The sequence below is a fragment of the Salvia miltiorrhiza genome, chromosome 1 (genome assembly GCF_028751815.1).
Source record: "Salvia miltiorrhiza cultivar Shanhuang (shh) chromosome 1, IMPLAD_Smil_shh, whole genome shotgun sequence".
Lineage (NCBI taxonomy): Eukaryota > Viridiplantae > Streptophyta > Magnoliopsida > Lamiales > Lamiaceae > Salvia > Salvia miltiorrhiza.
The window spans coordinates 59896603-59912434 of NC_080387.1; the positions used below are offsets into that span (position 1 = coordinate 59896603).

Here is a 15832-nt window from a genome sequence, read left to right on the forward strand (position 1 = left end):
GGTAATTGTCAAGGAAAAATGTATCCGGCCGGGTCATTTGTAAATTGAAATGTACCCGGTCGGATACATTTCTCTGGCCATTTTACCGGCCGGATCGATGATATATCGACATAAAAGTTTGTATTCTATCTATTTGTATCTTTATATTAATTTTTACTATTTTGTTGAATTTAATTTAATATATTGTTTAAGTGTTAATTAGTGTCCGGTCGATATATTTACAATTTAAAGATATGAACACTATATATATATACAGTGACTTACAAAATCATTGCATGCACAGATTGAAATCATTTCGGTCATTATTGTAAAGAAATGCATTGAAACTCAAAAATGTGTAAGATTGTGTAAGAGAACCGAAATCATTACATTTGATGTTGACCCACTTAAGGGTTAATTAGTAATTTAGGGCATGGGTAGCTTTGCATGATAAGGGAGGGCATTTTTCAAAATATGAATAAGGAATGGGGCACTTTTGCCTATTAACACATATTATAATGTCATTTACAATCTTATAGTGTCAATTACAGACAATGTCATTTATATTTCTGAATAGTATCAATTATACACAGTGTCATTTACAATGTTATAGTGTCACTTATACGTAGTGTCATTTGTATAGCATAATAGTGTCAATTACAGGCGTGTCATTTGTATAACTGAATAATACCATTTACACGATTTGAATTAGAATGTGAGTTTGAGTCATGATGCGGGTCGGAATTTGAATACGGGTCAACCCAAGTGTACATCTGAATGTACCCAAGACCACCTCAAAATAAAAATCTAACTAATACACTTCAGTTTTTTAATTTCAGAAAATTATACCATACCGATGAATTAATTCGATTATCACATTTTCAATAGGTTAAATCATATTTTCAAAACAATTCGGTTAGATCTTTTCGAATATTTTTCTCAGCATTTCCATGAAAATTCAAATTTGAAAATTAAATTTAAATAAGAAACTGACATATAGCAATCTGGATTATTTTTGCAAAAGTGAAAATGGTAATCTGAATTATTTTTGCAAAACTGAAATAGAGCAGTAGGAATGTAGGATAGAGGATTCCATCCGTTATTATTATTCCCTACACACAGACGCAGAAGCAGAAGCAGAATACATCTCATCAAGCAGAAGCAACAACGCTTCTTCTACCCGAAGACCTACTTCCCCTAAAGAAGAGCGTCTCCTCCCGCGAAAACTTAATCCTCTCCGCCTCCTCTCTGGAGATCTGGTACGAGTTGGCGACGACGTCGACGGGCAGCCCCCTGAGGGCGGAGGTGCGGCCGCTGAGTGTGTTCAACATGGCGTTGGCGTTGGTATTGAACTGCACCCACTCGCAACCCTGCTCGCCCGCCTGCTTCACCACCGCGAAGTTCTGCGGCACCACCAACACCTGCCCTTCTCTCACCTGCCCGTCGAACACGGCCTGCCCGTGCTGGTTCACCACCTGAATCCGGTTCTCCCCGCGGGTGATGTACAATATGCTGTGCGCGTTTGTGAACCAGTATGGCGCCATTATCGCATTCTGAAATGTATATTCCTCATTTACTTCAATAATTCATCACATTAATTTATTTCCAAATAAAATATATAATGGAGTGATACCTTGTAGAGAACGGCCTTGGCGAAGCTGAGCTGAAGGTAGTTGAGCAGCGGGAAGGTGAAGCCGTTGACGGTGGACAAACGCCCCGCCTGCGGGTTGTAGATGTCGGCGCGCGACGGGCTGTCGATGTTTTCTCTGATCTTGGCGCTGCAAGCGGTCTCCTCGAGGCCGTTGTGGCGGCGGACTGGTGGCTTGATCACCTGCAGCTCTTTCTCCACAATCACTATGGGCCCTCTCTCATCATTCTCGCTCTTGAGCTTCCTCGCCGTCTCCTCGTCCACCTCGAACACCTCCGCCAGGAGCTCCGTTCTGAATCCACGGAAAACGTTGCCCAGCTGGTGCTGCTGCTCTTGGCCTCTGAAGCGTTGCTGATGCTGCATCTGCTGCTGCCTCTCTGGGTTTCCGGCGAGCAGGAAGGATCTGGGGTTTTGGTCGAGTTGGTTGGCGTTGTTGGAGTTGTCTTGCAGAACAACCACCACAAGCTCTTCATCGCCGTTGTTGTAAGCCCAGTGAGCGTCTCCGGCTCTGATGGCGATCACATCGCCCTGTTTCAAGTACTCGATTTGCTGGTGGCGATCCGTGAACTTCTCTCCCCTCTGCCTCTCCGCTGATTGCTGCTGCGGCGACTCGAATGTCTCCGGGCACCCGGAAATCAACACTCCGAAAATACCCCTACCTGCAATGCATGTACAAATATTACTACTATCTTTAATACTATAAATAAATTAAGCAGAGCAGGAGATGAGACCTTGAATAACGTAGGCTAGAACTGGAGCATTGTGATATGCGGGCAGCATGAGGCCTCTGCTGCGGATGGTGTGACGGTGGAACGATACACCGGCGCACCGGAACTCGTCGGCGTTGTGGTCCCAGAACTCCGAAACTCCGCCTTCGGATTCCAGGCGGGACGACGGCTCCTGGGTGTTGATCCTAGAGATATCGCACTCCCCGCGCTGCCAGCTTCCGGCGCTGCCTTTGTAGGCGGAGGCGGAGCTGAGGAGCAGAACAAGGCCGAGAGCTGAGAGGAAGGTTCTACCCATGGCTGAAATTACTGGAAGAGTATAGTGAGGAGATGAATTTTGAGTGAAAAGGTGATGGAGATTTATAGAGGAGAAGAAGAGTGTATGAGATTGACACATAATGAGATGGAGTTTGCCATTTTGCAATGTGCATGTGTACACAGCTTTAATGACTTCCACATATGATATTGTCTCAACTCTCAAGGCAGGTGGCTTTCTTTATATAAGAATGTTAGATTTTTGAAATAAAGTTTTCTGTTTGTTTGTGGTTTGATCATATAGAATGATTGACGAATATTAAGTTGGAAGCTAGATGGGAGGGCGTTGAGTGCCATTAAACTATTTAAATGTTTTGATTTTGTGAGATAGTGTTATTGCATAATAAATCTCATGTCAAATGGTTCAACGGCCTCCGCACACCACTAAATATTAATAAGATTATAAATATATTTCAATTGATATAAGTTTAAAGCTGTATAAGGTACAGGGTATTCACCCCGTCGAGAGTCAGGCCATAAATATACGTGATTTTATTGTATAGAAATGACAGGTATATACTTAAATTAGTATTATATGGCTACAAAGCTTATTTTGATTTTCCTTTGATCCACTGAAAATGATGCGTCGTAATTTTCTGAGTGTTACGCGCCGAATTGCTGTAATGAATAATTAAAAATATAAGGCATTTCCTATGTTAATTGTTGTGACATTTGAATATTACGCGCCTCCTAAAACAAGTGGTTTCTCATATGTTTAAAATGTATTTCTGAAATTTTCAATGCGACTACACGTCGAAAAAAATATTATTCGACAAAAGGTATAGAGAGCACTAGTTGAAACTAAATTGACAAACATGAAGAATATACACGTCAACAAATGAAATAACACGTTACAAACCTAAGAAAAGTTCCCAATTATTAAAAGATCAAATCAATTTCAGAAACGGTAACAGTGGTAATACATACCAATTAACAACTACGAGCATCCTGATCATGTACATTCTCTATTACATACTTCTTCAACATCGTGTAGACTTCACAAAGAGCTGCAGGGCAGCAGCAGTGTTGAGTTCCTCTCAAGATTCGCGGTATTTAGTTAAATCGAACGTCAAGGTTCGTGAGCACCTGGAAAATAAGCATAAAGTTCAGAGTTTGCATATCCTGTAGAGAAAGCGGTAGCTCAAGATGCAAACGATGATGTTCTTACCCTCGGTCAGAATCACGATATACACCAACCAAAGCTTCAGCTTTGTCGTAAAAATTATCCTTAAGAGATATCACGATGCTCTGGAAACTAGATCCAAAGTCGACATCACAATCTAATCGTGCTCCTCCACAAGATTTTGCTCGAATGAAGCTAGCAACCTTGGCGACATTTAGATTGTCTAACGCAGCATCCACTTCATCCAATATGAAAAAGGGTGAAGGTTTGAAACTGCAAATCCCAGGATATGATTAGTGAGCAAATTCCTTGATGTGGAACAATATCAGAACTCAGAAATAGAAATAGATGATAAGCAACAGCACTGCTGTATAGATATGCCTATCTGTACAACTGATGATATAATTGTACCAAAGTAAATGAATAAATCAAAGGTGATGAGAAAAAATTGTTTTATATAGTAAGTCTACCATCATATCAACATATAGGAAATTGAAAAGCATAATAATGTACGCACATTAAGTTTACAGCTACGAGGAGTTTGAGAATTGCAAAAGGAATTAGAAGAGATTAAGATGGAACAAAAACTGACAATCTGACATCACAGGATTGAAGTAAGGAATTCATATGGGCACGACTAAACAGGAATATTTCTTGGATTGCAAAGCATCGAATGAAACGATAAAAATACGACAGAAATCAACAGCAGTACTGCAGTAAAAAATTCATTGGGCACAGCTAAAAAGGTATTCCAAATGCAGAAATTTTTTGCTTTCATTTGCGAATACCTGTGGATGGCAAAGAGCAAAGCAAGTGCAGCGAACCGTCTTCTCGCCACCAGATAGTTGTGACATATCCCGATATCGCTTTGTTGGTGGCATAGCACTGTATTTTATGCCATAAAGGTATGGCTCATCAGGGTTCTCCAAGTTCAGATATGCTGTTCCACCCACCGCATGGGAGCTGCTCACCCCACCCACTGAGTGTGTGTTGCTCTTTGTGAGTTCATTGTATATCTTGTCAATGTTATTTGAGATGTGATTAAAAGCTGCCATGAAGCATTCATGCCTGGATTCAACTTGAAAATCAGTGGTCATGACTTGACAAACTACGTAGATAACAATACAGATGGAGCAAAATCAAGAGAATGATGATAAAGAGCATCAGTTCTAAGGTTAGGATTTATATAAAATGGAGATACAGAAAATTCTAGAGCAGAGGAAAACGAGCAATGACATGTAAAACAAGCACTATGATATGATACACAAAACTTAAACAATAAGCAAAAGGTTGTTCTTAGTTATCTTTGAGTATTCACTATTTAGAGAAAGACTACCGGTTAAAGGCGGCAAACGTCATACATGAATATATACAAAGGCAGCTTGGGGAGAAGGCACGAACAAGAAAAGCACACATGTTGGCATATTTTCAATTAATAATTTATTAGCTAAAAGGTAGAACCAAAACCATATCACCTTGAGATTTTAGTATGAATGCATAAATCAGCAGAGGTTCTATTTTCAGTGTATGGTACCGTGTCAACAGGTATAATCAAATGGAGCTCAATGTAGGGAGGATAGCCACTTCAGAAATGAATTGAAAGGAACCTACAGATTGGTTGCTTCAATACTAGAAAAGAAGGGTGTCTGTATAAACCTTTCCTCATTAATTTATAGAAACAAAACAAATCAAAAGAGAGTATCTGATTTGATAAAAAGATGCAGGTCAAAAGTTTATAGTACTTGCTATACTATGCAGAATCTGCAGTACCTCATTTGCTTAACTTTGTTGTAGTCAGAAGTTATTTTATTCTGTTCATCTCTGGCTGCTTCCCACTCTTTTGATGCAGCTCTTTCCTTCTCTAAGACAGCCTCATACTGATCCAATGCCTTCAAATTTGGGGCGGTTTTTTCAATTTCAGACACCAATGCAGCAATTTTCTGTGCGAAATCTGCTTCAATCTTCTCCCTTTCTGATGGTTTTGCCTTTTGCTGAAGTGATCTACTCAGTGTACTGAAATCAATAACGGGCCCTGGCCCTGATGACCCAGTATCCATAGGGTCAGAGATTATTGGAATGTCTATGTGTTCTAGTTCACACTTCTCCAGTATCTCTTGTTTACGCAAACTCAATTGATCAATCAGACTCTCCTGTAAGTTCCAAAGCAAGGTAAACTTAATTTTTTAGTTTCGAATTGTAATTTGGAATATTTTAACATTGCAACTGCCAGATTAACACTCAGTGCTGAATTATACATGGCTGAGAAGAGATTGTTTCTGAAGGAAATCAGCCATTAAAACAAACCTTAAGACTTTTTTTTAGATCAAACAAACCTTAGACTTAATCTGACGATTATGCTTTGAAATATTTGATGTAGCAGCAGAGATCTTTTTCTTCCATCCCTGAATATCCTTTTCGCACTCCTCTGCTTTCAAATTCAAACCTAAGATAAAGAGAAAGGGGTATGAGTAGTTTTCACGATGAGCGCAATAATTTTTTGAAAAAATGGTCTCAGACGAAAGAGACTACAGATATCAAAATCATGAACAGGCACAACGCAACCGATACACAGGAAAACTAGCAGAACAATAGAATTGAATGAAACACAGAATTCTAATCTGCTTTCTGCAGAAATAATTGAAAACAGAAACCATATCTACTTGATTAGTCAACAAACACAAAAGAATTGATCCAGTTAAGTAAAACACCAAGTACATACTCCCTCCATCTCCAAAAAACATGCTGCACTTTTGGTGGCATGAGTTTTAAGAAATATTAGGTGAATGTGTGTGAGTGGAAAATGGGTCTCACTTTGTTGTGAGTGGAGTGGTGTCCAAAAATGGAAAGTAGATGTTTTTGGGAGACGTCCCAAAACGGCAAATTGTGCATGTTTTTCGGAGACGGATGGAGTATAATAATAGTGAGATTGATTCCATGACTAGAACAAAATCTTGAATTACCTTGCACTTGTTCATTTAAAACTTCAATCTCAGTATTTGCGGTCTCCGCCGCTGACTCCAGTTCTTTCTGCTTTTCCTTTACATCTCTCAACGAATTTTCTAAGTTAGCAATCGTTGATTCCAGCTTGGCAATACGCGAACCAACATCCCGTTTCTTCTCATACTCCAATCTAGCCACATGGGGAGTAAAATAACAATAAATTACAACATTATAAGATTGTACTATGCTTCAGAATCAGGAGAGCACCCCATGCATTCAATGCCATGAGATGTGATGCAACTTTTGGTTCTGAACTTTAGAGTTTGGGGCATAAATATGGAATTTGTGCATCAATATTATGATATTATCTGAATAAAACCTAGTTAGTCAAACACTGGTTTGAACAGATTAGTGGTGCCATAGACTTCTTTTTTCTCCCACTTAGTCCTAAGTCAATCCACAATCTTTCAATTATCCTGAAGAAAAGCATCAGATGATCATACTCCAGGTACGATAAGCTCTTTATTAGTCTGGACTAGGCCTTTCCATGCAAACACTCCCACCATCTAGTGGAAACAGATCACAATAGAGGCTGCAGTTGTGAGGAACTAAAACTCATCTAAGAAGAATACATAGGTCAATCTGCTGTAAAATATAGATCTATAATAGTTGTATCATATATACTGTTTAATTCTCTTATCTTAAGAGAAGAAATTTAGACATCAACAATTGTAAATTAAATGTTCTTCAAACAAACTTTATTGAGCTAGAACAAACTAGATTGACCTTTTCAGACTCCAAATGTCTGGTTCAAATCCAATTACTTTTATAGGCCAAAGTCCACATTACCAAGCAGTGAAACAAAGCACAGCCAGAAGAACCGGAATCCTCTTGAACAAATACAAAGGATCCTGTTAAAAGTATTGATGAAGTTGCTGGTCTAAGAAAATGTTTAACTCTCAGAAAGACCAAAATTTAAATGGGTTTTTATTATATTGTGAATGGAAACTAACAAGAGTGTCCATCAAAGATTCAGGGAAAATACAAACTTATTTGCAATAACACAAATAGAGGAAGGGTGTGGCAAAAGGGAGAGGGATTTGAATGTTTAGAAATTACAGACTTACGGGTGCAACAAGAAACTTTCAAGAAGGCAAACGAAAATACAGTTAACAGATGAATGTTTATGAAACACTGCAGTTAAGGATGCAACAAACTTTCAGAAGTAGAGTGAGCTGTAAATAAAAGATCATCAGAATTATAAAAAAAAAAAAAATGAAATGGCATAAAACTAATTAATAGAGTTCATACTGGTATTTGAGCTTCGATTGCTGGTTATGCAAGTTGAATCTATCTGCAGCCATCTGCTCAATAGCCTTAAGATGGTTTTCTTCATATTCGCGTATGTTCTTTACACCAACAGACTCACTGAATTTCTTGTAGATAAGGTCAACAATATCATTGATCCTTTTTTCCAGCGATTGGATCTTAGATGCCCTAGTGGCAATAACTTTTTTCCAATCTGCAGAAGAAAAATCAGAAGATTGAATTCATCATTATATATACATATGTATAAAAGATTGAAGAGCTTCATGACCAGGAATATATACTAAGAATCAAAAAGAACCTTTCCGAGTTCAGGCTTCAAGGGGCCTATCTCCTTTTCAATATTGTGTTTCTCCGCCTTCAGTTTGTTCAGTTTGTCTTCGATACTTTTCTGCAGAACATTGTCTTTTAAGTAATAGTATCATATGCCAATCACATAGAGCATGATGTCACACTAAGCAATGTAAATCAATGTCCCCTGAGTTTAGAGCACTAACTATGCATACTATTTTACTACAGAAATGCAGATTAATAGAAGAAATTCTGCATATAAAATATACTTCTTATCATATATATCTTCCATTCCATGATCACATTTCTGAAACTGAAAGAATTTCCACAGAGATCAAGCATCTAGTTTGAACTTCAAGTTCAAGCCCTCTAAGTGTTGCTCTACAAAGACAAAGACCAGAGCCAGCTAAAGTTTCCAGTTTTAACTGTTTTCCATTCTTTACAATTTTATCTGGATATATTGTGGTTAACCTGATATCTAATGTATGAGCATGTAGACCTGTTATAGAATATTTTTGTATCTAGGTTTTCCTTATTTATCTGTTGCTATTTAGGAATAGATTTAACCTAGTAGTAACCCTAGCTTTCTACTCCCCACAATGTTGTGAAAAGCTTAAGGCGGGATTGAGGCGTTTTGCCTCGTTGAGGCGAGGCGGTAAGCCTTGAGGCGGGTTGAGGCGTAAGCCTCACACCAAGAAAAAAAAATCATAATAAAATATATAAATCATGAGTTCATAAGTTTTAAAATAATCAAAATAAAAGCTGAAAAGAGTTCATAAGTTTATGTCTTAAATTTTGGAACTGAACCAAGAGAGGTTGAGAAAGCTACTGTGAAAATGAGGAGATGGGCGTTGGCTGCTGCTCATTTCTCTTGACTTGTCATGCAAAGTTATTATTTATATTTACTGATACTTGAATATATAATTAAGGTTATATTATAGTGGGTTTGAGTGGGCCCATTTTGATAGCAAAATTGCGGCTGACTTTAATAAAATTGCGGCTGACAACAAATTGCAATCTAAAAAAAAGGATAGTTTAATACAAATATCATCACCGCCTCATACTAGCCTCTCTAACCGCCTTACTGCCTCAGAGCCTTGAGGCGGCGCCTCAATAAGAAAAGGCGCTCAGTATTGAAAAATCAATAAAAGCGCAATTTTGAAGCGGATTGTGTGACGCCTCGCCTTGAGGCGCGCCTCAAGGCGGCCGCCTCAAGCGATTTTCACAACATTGACTCCCCATATATATGGGAGACTCTCTTGCTGTGGATATACAGTTCATTCTTTTCTCCTATATGTAATGTCTTATGTCTCTATACTTTACTACTTCAGAAGACCAATTTTACAGTTTCAAGTTGGACACTCAAACTAGCTGGTCAGGTTGGTTTAAAACAATGGTTCTGACTTCAAATTTCAAGTTCATGAAGGGGTCACTAAATGCATGTGTACTAAACTGTAAATCTGTGATAGGGAATTTACTAAATGTAAGTGTACTAAACTGTGATAGCCTGATAGGGACTTCAAATTTCAAGTTCATGAGGGGTCACTAACTGTACGTGTACTTTGTAAATAATCTTTTCAGTTGTTCCTATTATTTTACTTAAATAGGGAATTTATTCAGCAGGCAGTAATTAAGACTGCCAAACAAAACGACTAGAAGGACCAATGTACTAAAGAGTGTTACTGTTAGTACTTTAAAAGTAGAAATACCTTTTGATGATGAATTTCAAAAAATTAGAAAGAAAGAATGAAAGAAAGAAAAGAGTAGGAAAATGGATAAACCTTCTCAATTTCTGTATACTGAATCTTCTTTTCAAGGCCACTTATCTTGCCTGATGCTTCAGACTCCTTTAGCTGCATTTCTCTTATTGACCCAAGCTTATCCAATTCAGACTCCAGGTCTTCTTTTTTCTTCTTAAGCCCTGCAAAGGGAAAAGTTTTTAGCACTGAAACAATTGAATTAACAGATACAGAACGCAACAAGTGGTACTCAGAGTTGAATTCCCACTGACCCTCAATTTTCTTGTCATCCCATTTATGTGAGCGTGCTTCCATTCCACCACTTGTGCCACCAGTCATTGTACCCGATTTGGTCAATAAGATGCCATTAGTAGTGACAACTGTAACAAAATAACAGGAAAAAAGAATAAATTGCATTGACAACTGTAATTTAATACAGGAAAAACTAATAAAATTGCACAAGTCAACTAGCATCTGGAGAGACAAGTCAACTATAATACCTTTGAATCTCTGTCCGGTCCAGCTCAGATGCTTAGCTTCATCAAGATCATCACACACTAAGGTATTTCCAACAGCAAATATAATAGCTTTTTCCAGCACAGGATCGAATCTGTGACTATCAAGGAATTACAAGTAATACCAAAGAAAAAGACCAACAGTGAAGTGAGAGTTTCCTTTGATTGATGGAAGCCAGACATTGAAATAAGAATTGGTAGGCAAAAGCTTAGCTAAATAAGAATTGGTATTTGAAATATCACAAATCAATATTTATAGAGTAAAACTCGTGGCGTTGAGATTACTAAAGAAATAAGTACCAACAAGAAAACCTCCGGGCACATGTGTCAAATGTATCCATAATATAAACTGAACTACTGTCACTAGATAAAGAATTACTAAAATATACAGAAACATAGTGTATGCTGAGTGTCATGCGACTGCAGCTAAAGAAAGTTCTTGTGTAAGATTCACTGTGATAAATATGAAAGGAGAACAATTCAATGACTTCATAATTACAGTTTCTTATTGATTCATGTAAATACGTCAAACAATCAAACGGGAAGGCTTTAGTTAAGGATACTGTATCACGTCAAAAGCCAGCTTTGCAGTTCCACCCAAAGTGCGCAACTTCTCTATGACTGGCTTCACACGCACTGAGAGAAGAGGAATAAATGTTTGTGGCGGAAGCCTCTGTTCTTTCAGATACTGCAGGCAAGGAAAATAACAGGTCAAGAAGAAGTTACTTATTCCAAACATAAACAGGAAGAAGTCCAAACAATGCAAGCAAAAAATCTTCAGCTGAAAAAATTGCGAAAGCTTATTAAGCTAAAGTTGTATAGTAAATTTTTTACTAAGGTTTAGGAAGAACATGTTCAAATAAAGAAATTATTGAGGAACAACAACAAAAAAATTAAACGGGCTAGCACAATGTGTAAAGCAGAAACAGCACTTTGTAGATGGGTTGGCATGTCGTAGAATGATAAGAGGCAATAAAAGAAGAGGAAAGTCAAGAAAACGAGAAAGTGGCACACAGAGACTCTTCAAAAATTCATTCTTAATGGAGTAACACAACTTGAATATTCCCAGTATATGGCATTACCTTGATGCATTCTTTTCCTGTATGTTCATCCTCAACCACTACAGCATCCATGAATCTTCCCATAGCAACAGTAACAGCAAGGTTATACTTCTTTTGTGTTGGCCTACAAAGATCAGTCATGCGACCATGCACGCCAGGAAAGAGGCGTTTAAGGGTTTCAACTGCCTCAGACATCCTGGCATCTCTATCATTTTCATGCCTGTCAGCTTTCAACTCCCGTAGCTGAAGATCTAAATCGTTAATCTTTAACTTCAACATATCATGTTTGTGCCTGAAACAATTAAATGAGCAAGTAGGTAAGATTACTCAAATACATCATTTTCAGCATGACTAAAAGTAGAGGTTCAGGGTAAGGTCTGACTTAGATTCTCCAAGCTTATCCTTCATCTCACGTTGTTCTTTGCGCACTCTGATGAGTTCTTCTTTGTGTTTCCCAACAGCATCAAGAATTTTCTTGAGCCTAGTTTGCATTTGTTTCTCTTGCAACTCCAGTTCCTGTTTTCGATTTTCCAGTTGTTGAACATTCTCTTCCAAGTTCTTTTGTGCTTCCATATCAGCATTTTGTTGCCTGTCTAAAACCTCTTTTTCACCTTTTAACTTCGTAGTTTTCATCCCGGCCTCCTCTTTACTGCAAAAGAATTACTGGATAAACATCTATTCTTTCTTAAAGAACCCATTAGATTAGACGGAGCAATAAGTCATCAAAAGTTTGAGAAAACAGAAGTATGTAAACTCACATCTGGTGATATGTCTCCAATTCACTGTCAACTAGTTGAAGCTTTCCACCAGCATCCTGGCTTTTCTCACGCAAGTCTTCAAGTTGCCTCGTCACATCCCTCAAGTCATTTTCAAGTTTAGCAATCTCCTCCACATGTCTCCTTTTCTCTTCTCTCCTCTTATTCAGTTCCTTATTAGTAGATTTTATCTTTGAATTTATACGAGTTGTCTCCTCCTTTAACTTAACAAGCTCAGATTGCTGCAGCATCAAAAGAAAATAATTATTAGTTGATACAGACCTCTATCTGTAACATAAACCAAACAAAGTATCTGTAACAAAGAGAAGATATTACTATTCTCTTGATACCTTTAGTTTGGTTCTACCTAGCATCGCAAAAATGAATCCAAAAACTCAATCTGATAAGAGGTCATGCAAAAATGTCTCTGAAAAAAAAAAAAAAAAAAAAAAAAAACTGTCTTACTTTATCGAGTCTACTCTGTTTCTCTGCAATCTTCCTCCGACGTAATTGAATCTCTTTCAAATATCCAGCTTGCTCTTTACTCTTTTTCTTCGATTCAGCTTCATAAGTTTCCAATTCATGCACAATTTCTTTTAGACTATTCTCTTCAACAGAAAGGTCCTCATTAGCTTTTTCAATGTCCTTCTCTATGTTTGATAGTTGCCAAAGGTAATTATCCTGCTTCAAAGATTTCTGCATGCGAGTTACGAAAATTAGAGAAAATTGTCAGAGTAAAGAAAAAAGGAGATGTTAAGTACTGTAAAAATATTTTTGAGGTCAACACAGTTAAGCCCATTAACAAGAAAAAGAAATTGGTGTTCTGGAATTGCATAGGTCGACAATATGCTTGACACGCAAAGTAAGTCTATAATGAAAGTTATATCAATAGTTAATTATATATCTCAAGCTTAGCATAGATCATTATAAAGCTTGATTATACAATTAAGCATTAGTATACTACATGTTGAAGTATGAATCATGAGAGGCTCGGTAAAGAAGACAAAATTAAAATTTAAAAATAATATGAACCAGTTGCTCTTGCAATTTGAGATGCCTTTCAGCCTCCTCCTTCTGCAGCTTCTTCTGCTTTTTCTCCGCTGAAATGGTTTTCTTTTTCTGATGAGCAAGGACAGCCTTTTCATCAGCTTCGGCCTTTTGGACTTCTAGTTCTTCATATGATCTCTTGTATTCTTCAGAGCCAGATATTTGTTCTATTAAGGCTGTTAGCTCCTTAGGGTTTTTCGAAGCAATAGACTCCACATCTCCCTGAGTCATAAAAACATTTCACAATATGTAGAAGAACATAACCAAATCCATTATTCAAATCAGTTTGCAGAATTTTCACAGTCTTTGTCTCACTTCAAGAAAATTTTAGAATTTCTTCCCCAAATTTCATTAGTAAACAAATGTATACAACCTCGCTGTACTATTGGAAGGAAATAAGTACAACAAAACAATAAATCTTCTTTCAGTTATTTTCTCCCACTATTACTGCCTTTGTCATTTGTCATTTGTCAATTATGAATTTCTAAAGTTGTTACCGAAAAATCTTAAAGTTTCCATAGCACAATTGTCTACTACACCTGCGCTATCCCTATTCCCTAGATAACAACTCTCTTCATACTCCAACTCACTATTGAGCAATTCAGTCCAACTCTTTTCTTCAAGCCTTTCCTTTCCCTATAGTAATACTAAGCATTTCTAAGTTCCAATCTCCGGAATTGCCTCTCGCAACTATAGTCAACTAATGAACTCTGCTACTGAACAACAAATGTAAAAAATAACCAACGATTATATATACAGAACAAGTGATCACCTGAAAAACAAGGAAATTCCGAGCTTTAACAAGGATACCAAGATTCTTCAACTCCCCATTGTACTCGTCCCAGTTCACCATACGGTCATTAATCCTGTACTCGCTACTACCAGCAGGCGTGATTGACCGAGTGAACTCGATCTCCGACCCGTCCGCACGCTGGTAAACGAGCATGACGAACGCCCTACGCCCCCTCTGCTGTTTCTCGCGGTCATCGAACGCATAAATAAGGTCGCGCAGCTGAGCACCACGGAGCTGCCCGGTACGGACGCCGAGGACGAAGCTTATGGCGTCCATTAAATTAGACTTTCCGGCGCCGTTGGGCCCGATTATAGCCGTGAAGTCGTAGAACGGGCCGATGATTTGGTGGCCTTTGTAGGATTTGAAATTCTCGAGCTCCAGCCGGATTATTTTCCCTGTAACTTGGAGAGACGGCATTGTTGAAAATTCCGGTGGGAATGGAAGCCCTAGAATTTGAAAGATTGGGAGTTTTGTTCGGAGTAAGAATTAGGGCCTTTTTAGGGGAGAATTGCGGAAGTTTCGGCGGTGAGTATTTCCGACTACGGCGGAGGTGGGGATTTAGAGAGATAAAACTGCTTAGTGAGAGTGAGGGATTCCCATGCGCGAAGTGCAAGAAGCGCGAAAGAGGAAAAATGAAAGAGGGATAATACGGTGATTTTTTGCTCAAAATTTCGCGACAAAGGAAATTGTAAATACTACTTATGACCTAATCATAAATAGAGACATTTAGTCATTATTTATTCTCTTTATGCTTTTTATTTATATGTTATTGTCTTCTGGGTTAATTGCATAGAATATTACCGAACTTTGTTTATAATCCATTTTCCCCATGAACTTTAGAAAATCCAAATTATATCAAATACTTTGATATATGTTCAAATTGCCCATGATTTAATTTTGATTATTCAAAAACATACCCCATTAAATCTAGAATTTTAAGAATTGACCCCTTCACAAAATTAATTACACAACAACTCCGAACTTTTTATCAAAATACCCTAATTATAAAACATGCATACCCGCGCCTCGCCTAAAATGGTATCAGAGCGAGTTTTTATTAAGGAATTATTTTAGATTTAATTTATTTTGTAATTAACCTATGTGGGAGAAGACTTCATTAAAAAATTATGGATCCGGACAATTGTCCGAGATGTATGGTATACATGGATTCTCTCCAACATTTGGAGAGATAAACTACTCGTCTACTAGACAAACTCAACTGGAACAATCGAGTCGTCGTAACAAATATCCGTCGAGGAGAAGATGGAGAAATTATTCGTGATATTATCACGAGTATTAGGTTCTATCATGATCACCTACTGAAAATCGCCGAGACCAGAGCGGCGATTGAACGAGCCAGAACCGAGATCCATCCGTCTCACAACTGATGGAGCAGAAGGACAAGGCTTATCCAGCTTACCAAAAAATCGAGCCAAATTGTTCCGACAACGTCAACCTGCGGGAGATTCAAAGAACGGTGGAATATTATGGCAACAAGCTATATGATCTACCGATAGAGATGAGCCAAATATCACTCAAACAAGAGGAAATCTTAAAACTCTTGCGTGATATTCA

The 15832-nt window shown here is 38.0% G+C and overlaps 2 protein-coding genes across 2 annotated transcripts; both read right to left on the bottom strand.

Annotated features, from left to right (window-relative positions):
• Positions 1-1062: 1062 nt before the first annotated feature.
• On the bottom strand, positions 1063-2819 carry LOC130999758 (11S globulin seed storage protein Ana o 2.0101-like). Its single transcript, XM_057925382.1, has 3 exons — positions 2359-2819; positions 1613-2286; positions 1063-1532 (listed from the first exon to the last, which is right to left on the bottom strand). The coding sequence occupies exons 1-3, from the start codon at positions 2747-2749 to the stop codon at positions 1131-1133; spliced, it is 1467 nt and encodes a 488-aa protein (XP_057781365.1). The 5' UTR covers positions 2750-2819; the 3' UTR covers positions 1063-1130.
• Positions 2820-3523: 704 nt separating this feature from the next.
• LOC130999765 (structural maintenance of chromosomes protein 1) lies at positions 3524-14950 on the bottom strand. The gene is given in 19 exon segments (XM_057925394.1): positions 3524-3753; positions 3836-4063; positions 4579-4610; positions 4612-4858; positions 5561-5940; positions 6124-6233; positions 6751-6920; positions 8042-8246; positions 8354-8447; positions 10129-10268; positions 10359-10466; positions 10587-10696; positions 11165-11289; positions 11684-11954; positions 12045-12311; positions 12421-12659; positions 12883-13113; positions 13450-13686; positions 14237-14950. Coding segments are annotated over 19 exon segments (3681 nt in total). The 5' UTR covers positions 14675-14950; the 3' UTR covers positions 3524-3704.
• Positions 14951-15832: the final 882 nt, after the last annotated feature.

Bases quoted from the DNA above. Each gene is read 5' to 3' on its own strand.
- LOC130999758 (XM_057925382.1), bottom strand. From the start codon at position 2,749: ATGTGTCAATCTCATACACTCTTCTTCTCCTCTATAAATCTCCATCAC. The intron at 2,287-2,358 runs GTCTCATCTCCT...CATGCATTGCAG, and splicing joins TCTAGCCTACGTTATTCAAG to GTAGGGGTATTTTCGGAGTG. The intron at 1,533-1,612 runs GTATCACTCCAT...TATACATTTCAG, and splicing joins CCAAGGCCGTTCTCTACAAG to AATGCGATAATGGCGCCATA.